Below are 20,584 nucleotides of genomic sequence, written 5' to 3' on the forward strand. Positions count from 1 at the left end.
AAATGTTGAACAAACTGTCAACTAAGCTAAAGCAAAACAGTTTATTTTGAGGAAGTAAAACAAAACATAATAGGACGAACTCCGTAAACGACTCAAAATTGTCTTTGCCGAAAAAATTAGTAATTCAAATAGCTAGTATATCTTGGCGGGCCACATTGAAGACGAGAAAAAAAAACAATCTTTATTCAAATAAAAAAATAGTCATTAAGTAATTTAACAAAATAAAATAGAAAATACTTTTACATGTAGTACAAGTAAACATAAAGTCAAACATAGCAAAGATTTTTGTTCCATCGAAAGAATAAATCTGCCCACAAAAATTTTGTCAGGACAAATAGGCTCGCAAATTTCTCTATTTTCGAAATGAAGAGAACCAACTGAGAGAAATTGAGAGAAATTGTAACAAATTTCTCATTTTCTTAATCCAATTTTATATAAAGCCATTAACTACAAGCAACCAAAAATTCAGATGCAAAGAAATTGAAGAAAACAAGTACATTGGGCCAGAACTCGCTAAAAATCCCCAAAACTGTTGCAAAAACCAAAAAAAGTCTGTTTCGGCTTCAAAAGACGGCTTCTTCAACTCTAAGAACCGCCCTTCACGCCATCACACAATGAACATACGTCTCCAAAAGAGTTTCACATGGAGACTAGTGAGCAGAAAGGCTCTAAGAGAGTTAAGGCCTTCTGGGCGCTACCTGTTTATCCCGTTTTCGAGGACAAAAAGTCAAATCAGTCAGACAAAAAATCGGTCAAACAAAAAATCGCACAAAAAGACCACAGGACTAATATAGTTGCTGAAAACTTTGTTTGAGAGTAATTAAAAACTCACTTATTCTGTACAGTTACTAAAACACTTGATCTTAATTTAGTACAAAAATACATTAAAACGAAAAACATTCTCTAAATCAACTGAGACCATCAACTTGCTCAGCCCAAATTATTTAGCTTCGAAAACGCCCTATACGTCTCTAAGTTTGACGGAAAAACCTAAAAAAATTGCCACAAAACTCTATATTTTGTGAAATTTCAATGAACCGAAGAATTTCTATTCACTTCGTCATCGAAAATATCACCGAGCATCAGGATTCAATTCAGTTACCACCACATGCAATAAAACAAAAATGGGCAAAAAGCGCTAAAACAGTCCCAAATTAAAAACAAAACAACTTCAAATTAGGGTTAAACTCCTCTATGTTGCCAATCAGCTCATAAAATCAGCCATTTTTAACAACCTGGAAATCCTTACTTTAGTACAAAATGACATTTTAGATCAGATAAAAAGCAAAATAAAAAGCATTCAAAAGAAGCACGTGAACAAAAAACTCACCCGTTTAGCCAAAAATTTTAAACTCTCGCTTAGCCAAAAACGCGTAAATTTCTCTTGAGAAATGCGAAGAACAATACCACTATCTTTTCTCTTCACTGCTTGCATTTTCTCTTCAATGCAAATTTTTCATTCATTCTATACTAGACCAACAGCCAGTTTCTTCGCTCGACTTAACATAATCAAGCCGGAAGAGCTCCGGAAACGACTCAAACTCGCTTTCGCCAAAAATACTAGCTTATTATCTACCAGTGGAGATCATGAAAACAGAAAAAAACAACCTTAAGTCAAATAACAAACAAAGTTGAGCAAACTAGGAAACGTCTGTATTTTGCAATCAAGTAAACATGATGAAAAACTTTGTTTCGTGAAATAGAACTAAAATAAAGTTCACAAAAAAGCAAGACAACAATCTCACAAATTGATACCAACTTATCTCCAACTTTGAAAAAACTAAAACATGGAGAATTTTTTATAGAAAAATTTTTTATAGAAGAATTATATAGAAGTTAACTGCTTTGCCCCAAAATATTTCATTAAATGCCTACAAGTCCGCAAACTAGTTGACAAACATCGCAGTTAGCTGAAAACGCCCTTGAATTGTCAAAAGCTATAAAAATAACGAAAACATTTTAACTCTATGTGCAATCCAACTTTGAAAAAACTAAAACATGGAGAATTTTTTATAGAAAAATTTTTTATAGAAGAATTATATAGAAGTTAACTGCTTTGCCCCAAAATATTTCATTAAATGCCTACAAGTCCGCAAAGTAGTTGACAAACATCGCAGTTAGCTGAAAACGCCCTTGAATTGTCAAAAGCTATAAAAATAACGAAAACATTTTAACTCTATGTGCAATCCATTTTAAACAAGAGAAAAAAATCGACAAAACGACGGGCAAAAAGCTCGCGAAAGAACGGCGAGGCAATTAAATTATAAGAGCGCATAGGATCGAGAAAGTTTTAGGTGCAAAACCTCTGGCTAGGGAGGGTTTCGAACCCTTGACAGTAGGGGACCTCGGAGGACAGTAGGGACATTAACCGCTATTCTCAACGGGCTATGCAAGGTCAGAGCTCACGATCGATTTTATTTTAGCAAAAGAATTAATTTCTGCATGCGTGCACTTCCTTGCGTGCAGAAAATAGCTCTTAAAAATAACTTGAACGATAATCAAGAAAAAATATAGGTATTTTTAATTACAATTGCAATTTTTTCGCCAAATTTTGTTTTATAAATTATAATTTTGCCAAAAATATGTTTTATAACAACAAAACCGTCTTTTCAAATCCCACTTAAGGCAGTCACGCAAAACAGTAGGCAAAAAAACATTAAAAATTACCTGAATTCCCAAAAACCTTCAAAACAAGCCTAAAATTATCAACATAACCGACTAACCATGGGTGAATTGCTCTCAAACGACCGGCTTGGCGTTGCTAGCATGTGTCTCTGTGTGTGTGAGTGTGGGGGGACGCAGATACAGATAAATCATTCATTAGATCAACGTGTAAAGTTTTGAAAACGTTAAAATTGACTAAAACTTTGACAATTAGACGTTCCTTATGGTTTTTCAACAGCAAATTATATTATCCTTCATGCAAATTAGGTTTGGTGTCAGAAAATCGCTTGTTTAAAATCTGTTACTGTAACCAACCACTTCAAAACTCAAATTCAACAAGGAAGCTCGTAAATGTGCTTTCGAACATGATGTTCCGACCCGAGCTAATCTACATTTGTCAACCAAATTTGTCATCTACATTTGTCATCTACATTTGTCTTCTTAATTGTCAATCAAATGAAGAGATAATCAAAGATAAAAGTTTGAGTTGAAAAAATCTTTACATATACAAACTACTAATTGAATTATATAATGCCATGCCTCATTACTGCGCTCAAAAGATCTACAATTAAAAAGACTGTAAGAAAAAAAACAACAAAATCTGCAAAAATTAAAATTTTACAGCAAATACTCGATATCTAAATTTAAAAGCACCTGATAGCAACGTCAAAATGCAATCAGAAAGAACCTTAGCAACCGAAACTTACTTTTCTTAACTACACGGCAGATGGAATTTTTAATTAATGAGTTGAAAAAATTTTACATATACAAACTACTAATTGAATTATATAATGCCATGCCTCATTACTGCGCTCAAAAGATCTACAATTAAAAAGACTGTAAGAAAAAAAAACAACAAAATCTGCAAAAATTAAAATTTCACAGCAAAAACTCGATATCTAAATTTCAAAGCACCTGAGAGCACCGTCAAAATGCAATCAGATAAAACCTTAGCTACCGAAACTTACTTTTCTTAACTACACGGCAGATGGGACTTTTCCTTAATGGGACTAGGTAAAAAGTCAACGAAAAGAAATGATGTAAAGAAATTCAAAAATCAGTCAACAATTTTAAAAACGTTTCAGTGCTTCAAACGTCTCTAAAACCCTTAACCTTCAACGAAATAATTCTTGAAAAATTTACAAAAAAGTTATTATGAAAAGACTAAGTCATAGATGCGAACCAAAGTTAAAGAAAAACTTGAAAAAAAACAAACAACTTACGAAAACACAAATTATTGAAGCCAGTAAAATCCATAGCTTTTATCTGAATATTGTTGCTCTTATTTCAATTGTTATTTTTTTACTAAATCAGCTAAAATTACAATGAACGATTAAGTAAGTTCACTCGGTGCATATTTGAAAATGATTGGGATCTGTTATTACGCTAATATGCTAAAAAAAGAACAGAAAAAGAAACACAAATACTGACCAATCACTAATTTTTTATGAAAACGCACATCGTCCACCAAACAAAACACTAGTTATGATATAATATTAGTAGACTTGTTTACTTTTAAAATACATGGAATTGAATGGGACCTCTCAGTGATGTTACAAGTTGCCGAAAAGAACAAAAGAAAAAAATTTGAAAAATTTTTGAAAGCGATTAATATCAAAAACAATAGGATTATTCGCAACAAATTGACTGCATTGCAAGACATAATCCATTCAATCCTCAATTAGAAGTTTATGAGACCTCTAAGCAATTTACGACTACAAAAAAATAAAAAGCAGTCAAAAACAGTAAAGTAAAAAATTCAGAAAGAAAAGTGTCGAAGCCATTAAAAAGTGAAATTTTCAGTGAAAAATCTCTATTTTCGATTATTTTTAACAGAAATAGGATGTTTTTTTTGTTTATAAAAATATGACTTCAAAAATTAACAAATATGAAAAGGTATATCAAAACCACGAAGGTTTTGAAAAAACACAAAATATTAACGCAATTAATTTCACAGCTCTCAACGGATTTCAAAAAATACGCTAATTTATGCCTCAGTGGGAAAACTATGTTGTTTGTCATTCATAAGTAATCAAAAAGACATCGCAATAAGTCTTATAACAATGATAACAACAACAAATACAGGCAAAAAACCAAAAGTTCAATAGAAAAGTTCGAGAAGCAAATTTCTAAGCAATTTAAACTATTAAGTCTTTCTCTGAAAACCTCCACTGCGATCCATTGAACAATTTTTCTAAGCAAATGTAAACAATCTGTTTCAAACAACACGAAAATGTTTTAAGAATTCAAAAGGAACCGAAATAATGAAAAAAATATCCAAAAATTAAAAGACAAAGAAAACTTGTGGCATCGAAGTCATAATACTAATAGTGAGAGGTCAAAATCGCTATCCAAACAAATTTTAGAAAGCAAGGAGGTCCTGTGATTACTGAAAATGACTTACAGTTCAAAAAAAAGTTTGAGATCGGTTTATAAAAAAAAATATAGCATTAACATAGCTGGCAAATTGCCAGAAAATAGCCACAATAGCTTCATAGATCTGTAGTCTCGAAGAGAACTTGAACAGACAGACCAAAAAAGAAACTTATTCTTTTCATTAGGGGCTGAGATGTTAAAATTTTGATTGAGAACCTGCATAATTTACTGCTGTTGAGTTTCTATTAGTTGCTCTTATATAACCTTCAATTAGAGTGACAAGCACTCATTTGACCTTATCTCTTTGAATTAAAGCTAAGAAAAGTCATTTCAGATTGAGGAAGTCATTTTTGAGAGTGAGGTAAGTCATGTGTGCCCAAAAATTTAATCACGCGAATGAACAAAAAAACTAGCTCCACTAAGAGTTAAAAATGACGTCACGCACGCAATTCAGTTGAAATTGCATGAACAAAAGAACAAAAAGAAGATTTGAAGTGGTTGTGACGTCATATGGTCGTAACAAAAATCGTGACGACGAAATAAAAGAAAAAACAAGATAATAGCCTCAGTGCCAATAATAGCCTCAGCTATCGCTTCATGGCTATTAAAAAAATTCCAAAAAATTACTTTTCATTTCTTAACCGCTATTAGCTGTCTGCTAAAAGCACTAGATAGGTTCACTTAATGCTCATTAGCAAGCCTATTTTACTTTCAGTCATTAAATCTATGCCATAGGAAATACAAAATTTAGTAAAATAGCAAACAGAAAATCAAAACTTCATTGAAAATTACGAAAACTCAGAGTAGAAGCCAAAGGATAACAGGAACGTATTCTAGAAAACGGATTTCTGTGTTCATTGAGCATCATTTGACTGTAAGTGAGGTTCATCCTTAACGGAATCTCGATATGAAAAATGACTAGTCTATAAGTGACTATAAAAAACAAAAAAATGCAAAATGTTCTCTAAAAAAAATTCGAGTCTACTTTTTTCATAGTAAACTTAACCATGAGACCAAAGTTTAGCATTTTTGTCGCCTTTCGTCTATTAAGAATGCAAAATTGTTTCATTTAGTTGCATGAACGGTAATCTTGAATTAATAGTTGTACAGAAAAAATCTTAATTTGAACGAAAATTATGCTAAAAGTGACAAAATGTCCTGTCCTGTGTTCACACAAAACTTTAAACCTAGATAACTCCTCGAAAAAAAACAATATTCACAAAATTTTTTTAAATTTCTAACTCCACGCTGGACGAGCTTTTTAATGATACCACTCACATTTCTCTACGATGAATATACCGATCGGCCAAAATTGTCTGAACAAAAAACCAATTGAGTATATAGTTCCTAGCCCCACATGTGGCTCGGTACAATTAATTTTTTTTGGAGGCTGCATGCAATACGCCTAGCTAGCCTCGCTGTAAGTGTTAGATCACCAAATAAAGAGTCAAGTAAAAAACAGTCACTACAAAACAAACGAAATAAGCCAGACAAAAATTGTACAGAAAAACAAGAGAACAACTGTAGTTTCCGAGAAATTAAAAGAAACGTTCTTAACTACATGGCTAATATGTACACAGCAAAATCAATCAATCAAATTAAAAAGTTAAAAAGGAGATAGTGTTGCAGGGAAGAAACGGGAATGGATATCAAGTGATATTGGCAATCGCAGTTAAATACATACCTGGACAATGTCTCTCACAGCTTTGGTTCCATTGAAGTCCTCTAGTGCCTTCTTGTCAGAGTCCAATTCCTCCATTGATTCGAAATCAGCCATGCCCACTCCCACTATTATTATGGACATCGGGTACTTCGAGGCCTGTATACCAAAAACGCAACATTTAACACCTGACTCCTTTCTTTGAAAAATGATGTCTCAGCGCAGCTCAATCAAATTCGTTAAATCATTGCCACAAGCGTGCTCAACCCAACTACTGATCGATTGAAGTACCGCTCTGCATGTAAAGTGAGACAAATTTCACAAATTTATTGCAAACTTCATAATTTCAGTAGTAACGCTATAAAATTCCATACATCAAACCTACATTGATGTAACTTTGAATAAAAGTCCATGCATCAAACGTATATTGTTCTTCAATGTGATTTCATAATTATGCCTAATAATTGCGAGCAATTGATTGTTGTGTCAATTTTCCAGAAATATGGTAGAAAAATTCTGCTAGAAATATGACTAACGGCGACAATCTCAGCCTTCGTTTGTTCCATGTCTGTGATAGCTCCATCAGTGATTATAAGCAGAATGAAGTAGTGCAGTCCAGATTGATACTGAGAGGCTAAGCTAAAATAACGGAACAATGAAAAATCCTTCAGATTTCTCGGAACATATTTTCAGGGCGCATTTAATCAATTGGTATTAACAGTCACAAATAATACAAACAGATAAAATCAAAAAAATGGAAAATAAAAAATTGAAAAGAAAATATAATCGACAATAAAAAATCGAAAAGAGCCTAAATATTAACATACTTCGTTATGAAGGAGTAGTTTATTAACCTAAGAACTGTTTAAATACTTTAATATTTCAATTCTTTAAAGGTCTGATGTTCCTGCAAAAAACAAAACGAATCCGGTATTATCTCTTAATCACTATCAAGCATTCATAACCACCCTAAGCTAAACAAATCCATATTTATTGATTTACACAAACAAAAATCACTACAGCAAAAGTTGGATAAAACACGCAAAACCTTAACCTGATGTTGGCCTTTTTTAATTAGATTTGACAAATTTTGGTTTCGATTAATAGTCATAATTATACACAAGCAAATGAACCCCAAGAACGCTGATATAAAAAAGCTCATAGAAGTTTTAATTTTTTACTAGAACTAGCAGTAACAGAAAAAAAAATCAAAAAGAAAAAAATCAAAAATGGAAAATAACAAAATTCGTAAAAGTCTGACTTTTAACAGCCTTTGTTGCGCATGAGTACTTTATTGACCTTAGAATTGTTTAAATATCTTAATATTTGAAATGTTTAAAAGTCTAATTTTACTGCAAAAAAAAACCAAAACGAATGCGGTATTATTTCTTAATCGCAATATCGCATTCAAAACAAACCTAAGCTCAACAAATCCATCTTTTTTATTTAGTTCATTGAAAAAAATCACTACAAAACAATTTGGAGAAAACACGCAAAAACTTAAGCTGGCATTTTTCACTAAATTTGACCAATTTTGGTTTTGGTTACTAGTCATAATTACAAACAAGCTAATGAAGACCTCAGGAATGCTCACAAAAATCCGCTCATTGAATTTCTCATTTCTGAAAACTCGTACTAGCAGTACTAACAAAAAAACGTGAATTACCCTTAAAATATTGCGGCATTATTGGTACAAATTGTGCGCAAAAAACAAATTTAATCACAAAAAATTAACATACAATCAGCCAAACAGAAGTATATCTACAATTAGCGTTGATGGGGCTGCCGTTCAATAAGCCACCCAATTACTACAATATCTACCCGGAACTAGAAAAGAAAAAAACTTTGTTAGCTGTTTCAAAGAATAGCCGCACTAGATGTATTGAGCGAAGATCAGCACTTTTTGTTTCCAACTTAAAAAATCAGTCGAAACTCAACATTCTTTATTTACAAAGCCGCAAACAACTGTATAAAAATGAAATGGTGATATAATTGGAAAGACCACAGTACTATCACAGTCCCCGTATAGAATAATAGAGCAGATATCGGGGAACAAGTATAGATACAGGTAGAAGAGAACAAACAAAACACATGCTTTAAACAAAACGAACTTAAATCTGAAATAGGATTTGATGGTACGCATTGCATTAGATAATTATAACTAAGTAGGGCCTTAAACAGTTTCGTTTGAAGGCAAAAATCCAATTTTAGGGATTTCTACACCTCAACTCCAAGATCAAATACAATGGGGATCAGTAACGCTATGTGGGCAGATTTTTCATCGTCCGGGAGAAAAGCAGCGTAGAATGCGCTTCTGATTATGTTAGCATCCACATTTGCTTAAAGGAAGAGACAAATAAAAAATAAGACCATATTCTGAGGACATAGAGATCATTTTGTACGCATTGCAAACATATTTCAACTTGACAGATCAATTTCGTTAGTTAGCGCAGCGGAAAACTTTTGAACGTTCATTAACAAAATAACTACAGTAAAATTTGGAGAAAACACGCAAAACCTTAGGCTTGTTTTTTTTGTAAAATTTGATTAGTTTTGGTTTTGGTTACTAGTCATAATTACACACAAGCTAATGAATATCTCAGGAATGCTCAGAAAAATCCGCTCGTTGAATTTCTCATTTCTGAAAACTCGTACTAGCAGTCTTAATAGTAAAAAAAGCGAATTACCCTTAAAAGATTGCGGCATTATTGGTACAAATTGTGCGCAAAAAACAAATTTAATCGCAAAAAATTAACATACAGTCAGCCAAACAGAAGTATATCTACATTTAGCGTTGATGGGGTTGCCGTTCAATAAGCCACTCAATTACTACAATATCTACCCGGAACTAGAAAAGAAAAAATGCTTTGTTAGCTGTTTCAAAGAATAGCCGCACTAGATGTATTGAGCGAAGATCAGCACTTTTCGTTTCCAACTTAAAAAATCAGTCGAAACTCAACATTCTTTATTTACAAATCCGCAAGCAACTGTATCAAAATGAAATGGTGATATAATTGGAAGGACCAAAGTACTATCACAGCCCCCGCATAAAATAATAGATCAGATATCGGGGAACAAGTATGGATACAGGTAGAAAAAAACAAACAAAACACATGCTTTAAATAAAACGAACTTAAATCTGAAAGAGGGTTTGATGGCACGCATTGCATTAGATAATTAGAACTAAGTAGGGCCTTAACCAGTTTCGTTTGAAGGCAAAAGTCCAATTTTAGGGATTTCTACACCTCAACTCTAAGATCAAATACTATGGGGATCAGTAACGCTATGTGGGCAGATTTTTCATCGTCCGGGAGAAAAGCAGCGTAGAATGCGCTTCTGATTATGTTAGCATCCACATTTGCTTAAAGGAAGAGACAAATAGAAAATAAGACCATATTCTGAGGACATAGAGATCATTTTGTACGCATTGCAAACATATTTCAACTTGACAGATCAATTTCGTTAGTTAGCGCAGCGGAAAACTTTTGAACGTTCATTAACAAAATAACTACAGTAAAATTTGGAGAAAACACGCAAAACCTTAGGCTTGTTTTTTTTTGTAAAATTTGACCAGTTTTGGTTTTGGTTACTAGTCATAATTACACACAAGCTAATGAATATCTCAGGAATGCTCAGAAAAATCCGCTCGTTGAATTTCTCATTTCTGAAAACTCGTACTAGCAGTCTTAATAGTAAAAAAAGCGAATTACCCTTAAAAGATTGCGGCATTATTGGTACAAATTGTGCGCAAAAAACAAATTTAATCGCAAAAAATTAACATACAGTCAGCCAAACAGAAGTATATCTACATTTAGCGTTGATGGGGTTGCCGTTCAATAAGCCACTCAATTACTACAATATCTACCCGGAACTAGAAAAGAAAAAATGCTTTGTTAGCTGTTTCAAAGAATAGCCGCACTAGATGTATCGAGCGAAGATCAGCACTTTTTGTTTCCAACTTAAAAAATCAGTCGAAACTCAACATTCTTTATTTACAAATCCGCAAGCAACTGTATCAAAATGAAATGGTGATATAATTGGAAGGACCAAAGTACTATCACAGCCCCCGCATAAAATAATAGATCAGATATCGGGGAACAAGTATGGATACAGGTAGAAAAAAACAAACAAAACACATGCTTTAAATAAAACGAACTTAAATCTGAAAGAGGGTTTGATGGCACGCATTGCATTAGATAATTAGAACTAAGTAGGGCCTTAACCAGTTTCGTTTGAAGGCAAAAGTCCAATTTTAGGGATTTCTACACCTCAACTCTAAGATCAAATACTATGGGGATCAGTAACGCTATGTGGGCAGATTTTTCATCGTTCGGGAGAAAAGCAGCGTAGAAAGCGCTTCTGATTATGTTAGTATTCACATTTGCTTAAAGGAAGAGACAAATAAAAAAATAAGACCATATTCTGAGGAAATAGAGATCACTTTGTACGCATTGCAAACATATTTCAACTTGACAGAGCAATTTTCGTTAGTTAGCGCAGCGGATATTTTTTGAACGTTCATTATCAAAAAAACTACAGTAAAATTTGGAGAAAACACGCAAAACCTTAAGCTTGTTTTTTTTCTTAAAATTTGACCAGTATTGGTTTTGGTTACTAGTCATAATTACACACAAGCTAATGAATACCCCAGGAATGCTCACAAAAATCCGCTCATTGAATTTTTCATTTCTGAAAACTCGTACTAGCAGTCTTAATAGTGAAAAAAAGCGAATTACCCTTAAAAGATTGCGGCATTATTGGTAAAAATTGTAAGCAATAAACAAAAATTTAATCAGAAAAATTAACATACAATTAGCCAAACAGAAGTATATCTACACTTAGCGTTGATGGGGCTGCCGTTCCATAAGCCAACCAATTACTACAATACCTACCAGAACTAGAAAAACAAAAAAAAAACTTGTTGTTAGCTGTTTCAAAGAATATCCGCACTAGATCTATTGAGCGAAGATCCGCACTTTTTGTCTCCAACTCAAAAAATCAGTCAAAACTCAACATTCTTTATTTACATATCCGCAAGCAACTGTATAAAATTGAAATGTTGATATAATTGGAAGGATCAAAGTACTATCACAGTCCCCGCATAATATAAAAGATCAGATATCGGGGAACAAGTATGGATACAGGTAGAAAAGAACAAACAAAACAAATGCTTTAAAAAAAGGAACTTAAATCTGAAAGAGGGTTTGATGGCACGCATTGCATTAGATAATTAGAACTAAGTAGGGCCTTAACCAGTTTCGTTTGAAGGCAAAAATCCAATTTTTGGGAATTCTACACCTCAACTCCAAGATCAGTAATACTATGTGGATCAGGAATACTATGTGGGCAGATTTTTCATCGTTCAGGAGAAAGGCAGCGTCGAATGTGCTTCTGATTATGTTAGTATCCACATTTGCTCAAACCAAGAGACAGATAAAAAGAACACCATATTCTGAGGGCATAGAGATCATTTTGTACGCATTGCGAACATAAATCACCTTGACAGCAATTTTCGGTAGTTAGCGCAGCGGATATTTTTTGAACGTTCATTATCAACAAACTACAGTAAAATTTGGAGAAAACACGCAAAACCTTAAGCTTGTTTTTTTCGTAAAATTTGACCAGTTTTGGTTTTGGTTACTAGTCATAATTACACACAAGCTAATGAATACCCCAGGAATGCTCACAAAAATCCGCTCATTGAATTTCTCATTTCTGAAAACTCGGACTAGCAGTCCTAATAGTGAAAAAAAAGCGAATTACCCTTAAAAGATTGCGGCATTATTGGTACAAATTGTAAGCAATAAACAAAAATTTAATCAGAAAAATTAACATACAATTAGCCAAACAGAAGTATATCTACACTTAGCGTTGATGGGGCTGCCGTTCCATAAGCCAACCAATTACTACAATACCTACCAGAACTAGAAAAAAAAAACTTGTTGTTAGCTGTTTCAAAGAATAGCCGCACTAGATCTATTGAGCGAAGATCCGCACTTTTTGTCTCCAACTGAAAAAATCAGTCAAAACTCAACATTCTTTATTTACATATCCGCAAGCAACTGTATAAAATTGAAATGTTGATATAATTGGAAGGACCAAAGTACTATCACAGTCCCCGCATAATATAAAAGATCAGATATCGGGGAACAAGTATGGATACAGGTAGAAAAGAACAAACAAAACAAATGCTTTAAAAAAAGGAACTTAAATCTGAAAGAGGGTTTGATGGCACGCATTGCATTAGATAATTAGAACTAAGTAGGGCCTTAACCAGTTTCGTTTGAAGGCAAAAATCCAATTTTTGGGAATTCTACACCTCAACTCCAAGATCAGTAATACTATGTGGATCAGGAATACTATGTGGGCAGATTTTTCATCGTTCAGGAGAAAGGCAGCGTCGAATGTGCTTCTGATTATGTTAGTATCCACATTTGCTCAAACCAAGAGACAGATAAAAAGAACACCATATTCTGAGGGCATAGAGATCATTTTGTACGCATTGCGAACATAATTCACCTTGACAGCAATTTTCGGTAGTGAGCGCAGCGGAACACTTTTGAACGTTCATCATATCATTAATAAAGATAAAAAACCGAGCCAAGTGCACTATCAGGAGGAACTCTTTTTTCCACCGGTAACCCAAATTAAGATCTTCCAATTTTTACATATTGGTTTTGATATGGCAAGTAGAATAACATAAGCCACGACTCCCTCGTCAAAAGCAAAATGAGGTAATTAACAAAGCAGTAATGAATGGTGCACCGGTCCAAACTCCTTGCATGCGTTTCAAATAAACTGCGAGTTGTTTTATAATCACATCGATTGTCAAATACAATTGATGCAAAACGTTACTAAATGCTTAACCTTTGAGTGTTTTCGACTGGAATCCATGTTGTGTGGTGTTAAAACGGTCTTTTATTTTTTAACATATGTCTAGGAGATCAAAATTTTTTCAAAACTCAATAGTTGCCTGGGGAGAAATATCATTAGTCCACAGTTTTCAACATTCATTCTCAACCCTTTCTTGTGAATCGGTTAGAGGTAAGCACACTTCCAAATACACTCAACCATAAACGAGGCTTGGATGGAGTGCGAGAAAACAATATCAGACAGAACAACTACAATTTCCTTTCAGAAAAAAGCTTTCTCTCTCCGCAACTTAATATCCAGGACGAACTAATTCCACAAATCATTGAACAGTGAAGACCTCTATTTCAAGTAGTAGGTGGTAAACAAATATGCTGAAATATTTTTCAAAGATTAATTAATCTGTAGCAACATTATATAGCACTTTAGAAGCACTAATTCACGATTGATTCCTATCCTAAGCATTGTAGTGAAAAGGGTCCATGTCAAAACCATAACGGGCAGCCTATCAAAAACAGCTGCGAAAGACTCGCTGACTATGTTGTAAAAAGTAACAAAAGACAAAAATCATTAATTGACGATGTGACCAAAAAACTAGAAAACTATCAAAATCCAGTTGAAAAATTGAATCGCTTTTGAGTGAGGAAGGCAAATATTATTTAGAGTGTACTATAGTAAATTTGACTTACTGTGGTAAAGCTCATGGACTCTTTATCGTTGCCCAGTCAAAAAATAGAGAACAATAAAAAGAAATCAAAGTATTGTGCTGAACCATTAGCGGCGGTCATCCAAACATTCATTAACCAGTTGGTCAAATTTTACAAGTCAGGTATAATACATACATTCTATTTCTCCGCAACAATATTTTAAATCAGAATTAAGGGCTCGGTCTTCTGTTTAACATAAAAATAAGTTCTGAAGTAGCTAATGTTTCTTTCAAATGTTACAAGTTTAAATTGCTGGAGCAAATGCTGTTTTAACATTTTCAAATTTTCAAATTTAATTTGATATTTTAATTTCCGTATTTCATTTCAGAATGTTTTTTGTTGTAAAAAAACGATTGCTTGCTTTTCATATGATCAAATGTTCCGTTCTGGAGCAAGTTACCTGTAATAAAAGCATTTCCTGAAAAAGTATCACTTCTTAACTGCGCAACACTCATTTCAGCGATTAGCAATTCTGCTCGTTAAATGTCATTAAAATATCTTTTGACCTTTCAATTGTTTTCTCATGTAGCACATGTAGCATACTTTGATTCCCCAATTTATCAGTCGGTTTATCCGTTGTAGTACTGATGTGTTCAAATTTTAATATACACTAAAATTCAAATCTGAGAGTACTAGGGATATGAACAACAATAATCGTGCTTCAAAAGGTATTTGATGACGAACAATATATATTGATCGTATGGCCACCACCATTTTTGAGAAACATTTAGTTGATTCTAAAAGCTCAAAGTTGAATCAACCTCAATTCCAAAATATCTGCAGTGTTCTGTCGCTTTTATCTATTCTCAGTTAAAATTTACTCCGCCAAAATCATCATTTTGTCTCGAAGAGAAAACTGAATGGGTTTTATCACTATTCATTGTTAGCTTGTTTTGTTTGAGGTACTCATCCGTTTTCATCCCAGAAAGCATTTTTTAAGTTCGAGAAAAGTTCTGTTTTTTGATATAAACCCTTTACATGTATCAAACTCAATGATTTTATAATTTGTTTTTTTTCCTTGAAGTCATTGATGTAGAGCGGCACGGTACTTCACAGTATGAATATCAAGTTCAACATTCCTTAATTTGGACAATTAATTAAGCAGACTAGTCTTATCTAACTAATCCTAAAGGTGTTTTCGAATCGAAACAAAACAAGGCGGCTCGGTAATGTGCGATCGCACATAATGTTCCGACCCCGCTCATCCACAATTTTGGCATAATTGTCCACCAAATGAGGAACAGATAGAAAAACACAAAAAATTCAAGAATTTTTCAAATAACGAATGTATGAACGAAAAGATGGCCTCCAAAGCAAATTACTCAGTGGAGTAAATGATGCATTAGATTGATATGCCGATATTAAGAAAGCGAGCGAAGACGAACGGCAAAATCAAACAACAACAACAAACATTAATTACATCAAAAAAATGATATCCGCTTTAAAAAACAAAACTTAATAACAAAGTCAAAATAGCGTCAGATAAAACTGAAAATAAACAAAATAACTTGCATTTCACCAGAAAAAAATGGTTATTCACCAGCTCATAATAAAGCTTGGTAACAATTAGACAAAAAAGAGCAGAAACAATAAAGTAAGCTAATCAGGTCGCTGAATTTTATAAAAAAAAAACAATTAATTTCAAAGCAATAAAAAAAAACCATTAGGAATCAACTAAAATATCCCATAGGTTTACAATTACCAATGTTTCTATAGAAGGGTATTAAGAACTCTTGGTATTCAATTTTTTATTCAGTTACAAAAAGAGCAACAAATAGACAACAAACTAAACAAACTAAAAATCAATTAAAACTTGCCAGAAAATGCTTTGGAAGCCGTAAAGCCATATTTTGGCCCCCAAAATATGTTCGATTGCACCTTTGTCGAACACCGATAATGTAATAAGTGGCCGCTCATTAATGAAAATAATCAACAAGTGGACCAAAAATATGCAAAATTATGTAAAACTTATCCAGAACATGTGTTACGTCTACAAAAAGAATGTCAAATATGACAAAAATCAAAAATTAAATTACTTTTTTTGTGAAAAACCCGTGTCGAAGACAGTAAATTCATAACGAATTCTTTAAAGACATTAGATTTTGTGACATCAATCCCTTTTGACACCATCCCTTGACAAAAATAATGTCATCTTTAACCCTTAATTAACGAGACCAGGTAACTAACAGACAATAAAAGGAACAAAATTAGGAAGTTGAAATGTTTTTTGTTTTTTTTTTAATTTTGGAAAACAATTGTTTTCAAAAACATGAAAGCCATTATGTATCTCCTAATATCAGAACTTCGGTTCATCTACTCTTCCAGGTGAAGCCAATCAAACCGGGTAATTGTACAGGAAAATAAATACGACTAAAAAGACAAAGTAAAAACAAAAGTTAAAGACAAAATTAAAAAATTCAATTAAATTCTTCGAGAAAGTATTGTCGAAGTGATAAAGAACCCCAATCTATATCTGTGAGGATTTAATTATTATGAATTTGGGTTATTTTGAACGCAAAAATGTGATATATGAACTGACAATAACGCGATAATTTTGACAAAATTAGAAAACATGAAAAATGGGCAAAAACCTAAAAATTAAATAAAATTTGTGAAATCTAGTAGTATCAAAGCCAGAACACCATATTTTAAGGCATAAAACCGCAATAAAGACTAAACTTGAATTCAGCAGAAAGAAGGATTACTCTTTGATTGCTGACACTAAGCTACAAGTTGACCAAAGTAAGAGAAAAATGGAGTCAAAGTTCAATAAGCCATTTTTTATTTAAAAATCAAGTATTTGAAAAGTCAAATTGACCACTAGCATTCAAGCAATCAACTAAATAAATTAATTTTGAGCCAATTAGGAAGCCAATAGGACCTATCACTAGTGAGCTTTGATTTGAAGTGTTCTGTTATTTAATTAAAGTCAAAAACATCGAATTTTTTTTATAAAAAACCGACTGATGACAATCCGAATTAGTTTTGGGTTGTAACGGACCAAGATTGGCACAGAACTAGTCCTGCTAATGTTGATTGTCCTTTAGGAATATTTAAATTTTGGAGTGTCATTGATATAGATATTTTGTTTGTTAAAAATCAAAAGTAAATGCGTTTTTGATAATCAACCAATAAAGTTAGCAAAAAACGGCAAAGTTTTATTTACAGAGCACTCTCAAGGAAGTTGAAGTGGAATTAGCCCCCTTTTCAGTCTACAAAGATTGTGTTAGTGTTGTTTGGGTGTGCACTTCCTGCAAATTTACTCAGAATGGACTAAAGAAACTTATTTCGTGCTGTTTTTGATGAAAAAGTCTGAATTTTGTGCAAATTTTAGCCGGAATTTGTGACAAAAAAATTCAATGAAAATAGCCGACAATGTACTTTGTCTTTAACCGTAAAATCAACAACATTTTCATGAAAAATTTTATTAAATTTTATCAAAAATGGCAAATATTTAGTCAAAATTCCGAAAAAAGGTGAATGAAATCAACGCAATTCACTCTATTTTCTCAAAAGTTCAAACCTCGATATCTCCCTGTCAAAAACGAAAATCAAAATATCTTTTTAATTCCATATTCTACGGTGGACAAGCTTTCTAATGATACCAGTCTCAACTCTCTACGATGAATATATCGATCGGCCAAAATTGATTGAACAAAAAAAACCCAGTTGAGTATATAGTTCCTCCCCCCCCTCAAGAGGGGTCGGAACAAAAAGGTTGCCCGTATAAACACTTTGTTACACACATTGTTCTTCGCATTTTTCCTGCTTCAATCTCAATTGATGTTAAAGTTTGATCGCGACTATTTGGAAGCCATCTGGTGTCTTTAGTTTATACCTGTTCTTTTTCACAGCCCCTATCTTTAACGTGACCATTCCGACAGCTTAACTACTCTTAAGGAAATGTTGAACAAATCGTTTCGTCCTGTCCAGCTGTTCTTCCTTCCACACAATTTTTTGTGCCATAGATTTAGTATTTGACTGTGATTTATATATTTAATTTATTTAATTTGATCTTATTTAATTTGATGGAAATCCGGAAGAGATACGGTGGGACAGTCAATAGAACACTAACTAAGTCGCGCTCCGGATGACCTCACTGAAGTTTGTTGGACCACTTAGGGTGGAAGTAGAAAGAGCGTAGCGATATGCATCTAGTATACCCTGAACACCCATCACATTCGGATTGGAGAGGTCATTATTCTGAAACATTTAAAGGTTGGAAATGACTGATGAAAGATATTTGTTCAAAATGGACAACAACGTTTTCACAAATGCAGAATGTCAGTTTTCCAAAATCCGCATTGGCGGCAAATGTCTATCCAAAAATTAACGGAATCGCTAAAAATAAATCTGATAATCTATAAAACCCTCAACTAACCAATGGAAAACAGTGGCTTGTTCTGTCTTGAGTGAAGAATCTGCCTCCAAAGCCATAGACAGGGAACATTTTGTCAGAGTCATACTCTTGCACTACATTTCCAACAGACTCTATTGCGGTCGTGTACTGGTTGACGGGCTGCTGGGGATTGAAGAAATGCAGGGATTGAGGATACGCAGGGTTACCTGGAAAAAAGAAAGTGTAAAGAGACCGCAAATCTCAATTGCTGCCCATTGAACCTTTACATTCTTTTAAGATTCCGTTTAAATACTTTCACAAAACGTAGGCCATAATTTGACACATTGAGAGCATCTCTCGACAGAGGTAGTGATATTCCTCAAAAATCTGCATTATACAGAAAAAGAATTATCCTCACATAGGCTGAAATTTGCAGCAATTAATTGGACTTTATGGAGCCCTACAATCTAACCGTTGGATCCAGTGAAATCTATGGCGACAGTGAATCCCATCTGCAGACCAGACTGCACGTAGTGAGAGAACTCCCACTCCTCCTCTATTCTGAATGACTCCAACATCAACACACCAGAGTGCTTGTACGACTTCTTCTTAGCCTTCTTCTTCTCATTTATGAGCTGAAATTTATCAATGAGTGCTTTAAGTAGTAAAAAATAAAACACATTTGCCATTTAAATGAAACAATAAAACATTAAATAGTTGACCTAAAAAAACTGTTAAAGATCGTGAAGCTCTTTTCTTTTAATAGCTACCAAAGGTAGTTATCACGCGTTAGCTTTTGATTGGTTGATTTAAATAGAAAACGGGAACATATCACACGCTGTAAAATTGCACAATTTCACTACCCTACTAACGTTCAGTTGCTTACATATAACGCCCTTATTAACTTAAAAATTAAATTAATTCAGCAGAAATGAGAAGGTTTTTACCTTGTAAAAATGGAAAAAATTAAAATTTCATACTAAAACGGATAGAAACCTTTTCAAACGGGAGATGCCAACTGGCGACAGCGATGTGAAACGTTTTTTTTTGCATAAAAAACACCCTCCGCAAATCAGCATGTGCAGCTCATAAACAAAAACCCACCCTTTTGAATCAATTAACATTCTGATATACTCTCATTCAAAAGGCCATTGTTTACGTTCAGTTGCATTGCAAGAGTCGAAACTATATGACCTTCGCCAGCGAGCATTCAAGTCAACATCACGTTCGAAAGCGTTTCAGACAAAGTTAAATTCAATTATTCCGCAAAACCACTGTATAACTTAGCAATTTTTACATGGAACTCAACTGGCTTCTAGAACACCATGCCCCAAGCAACTTGACCAAACAAGAGTAAGTTCACATAAATATCCAATCAAACTACCAATTCTTTTTTGAAAACAGCGCAGACAAAGCACTTAATTACTATTGATTTAAATTCTTTCACAAAAAATGTACTTAAAAGCCGATATCACATCCAAGCGCTCCTCGTTTTCACACGCGACGTTTGAAAAACCAAATAAAAAATCGGACCAATTCGAAGGCGTTCTTCGAGCAAGCATTGCATTATCAATACTTGAAGCACACCACCAACTAGCACAACTTCACCTACATCTTGACCGAAATGCACTTAACTTCTATATCCGGCTTCAAAAAAGCCACGCGAAACTACCTAGATAACTGACTACAAGAGCTACGCCACCGCTGTGCAAGAGCAAATCAAAGAAAAAATTTTGAGCTTGACCTACAGTCCCGAATGTTCTAAACAAAGGTTGGAAAAAGATTTTCAGTTTTTATGCGACCAAGTAATTGTCAAATTGAGCGACCTTAATCTTACCTTGTAACGTAGCTACCAATCCTCACAAACTTTTGAAAAAATCATCGAGAGATTAACACAATGTATACATAAACCTTATTTGGACTTAAATCAATACTTTTTGTATTTGCTTTCTGTACATGACACTTGCA

The 20,584-nt window shown here is 33.6% G+C and overlaps 1 protein-coding gene across 1 annotated transcript in view; it reads right to left on the minus strand.

Moving 5' to 3' along the window:
• Positions 1-20,584, minus strand: part of LOC142344666 (copine-3-like) — a 125,573-nt gene that overhangs the window by 15,438 nt on the left and 89,551 nt on the right. Inside the window, exons 10-14 of the mRNA XM_075396502.1 lie at positions 19,089-19,251; positions 18,659-18,843; positions 18,353-18,480; positions 7,237-7,339; positions 6,725-6,859 (exon numbers count right to left, since the gene is read on the minus strand). Coding sequence (XP_075252617.1) covers positions 6,725-6,859; positions 7,237-7,339; positions 18,353-18,480; positions 18,659-18,843; positions 19,089-19,251 — 714 coding nt within the window. The remainder of the gene's footprint in view (positions 1-6,724; positions 6,860-7,236; positions 7,340-18,352; positions 18,481-18,658; positions 18,844-19,088; positions 19,252-20,584) is intronic.

This window comes from Convolutriloba macropyga, chromosome 8 (assembly GCF_964194025.1).
Source record: "Convolutriloba macropyga chromosome 8, txConMacr16.3, whole genome shotgun sequence".
Classification (NCBI taxonomy): Eukaryota; Metazoa; Xenacoelomorpha; order Acoela; family Convolutidae; genus Convolutriloba; species Convolutriloba macropyga.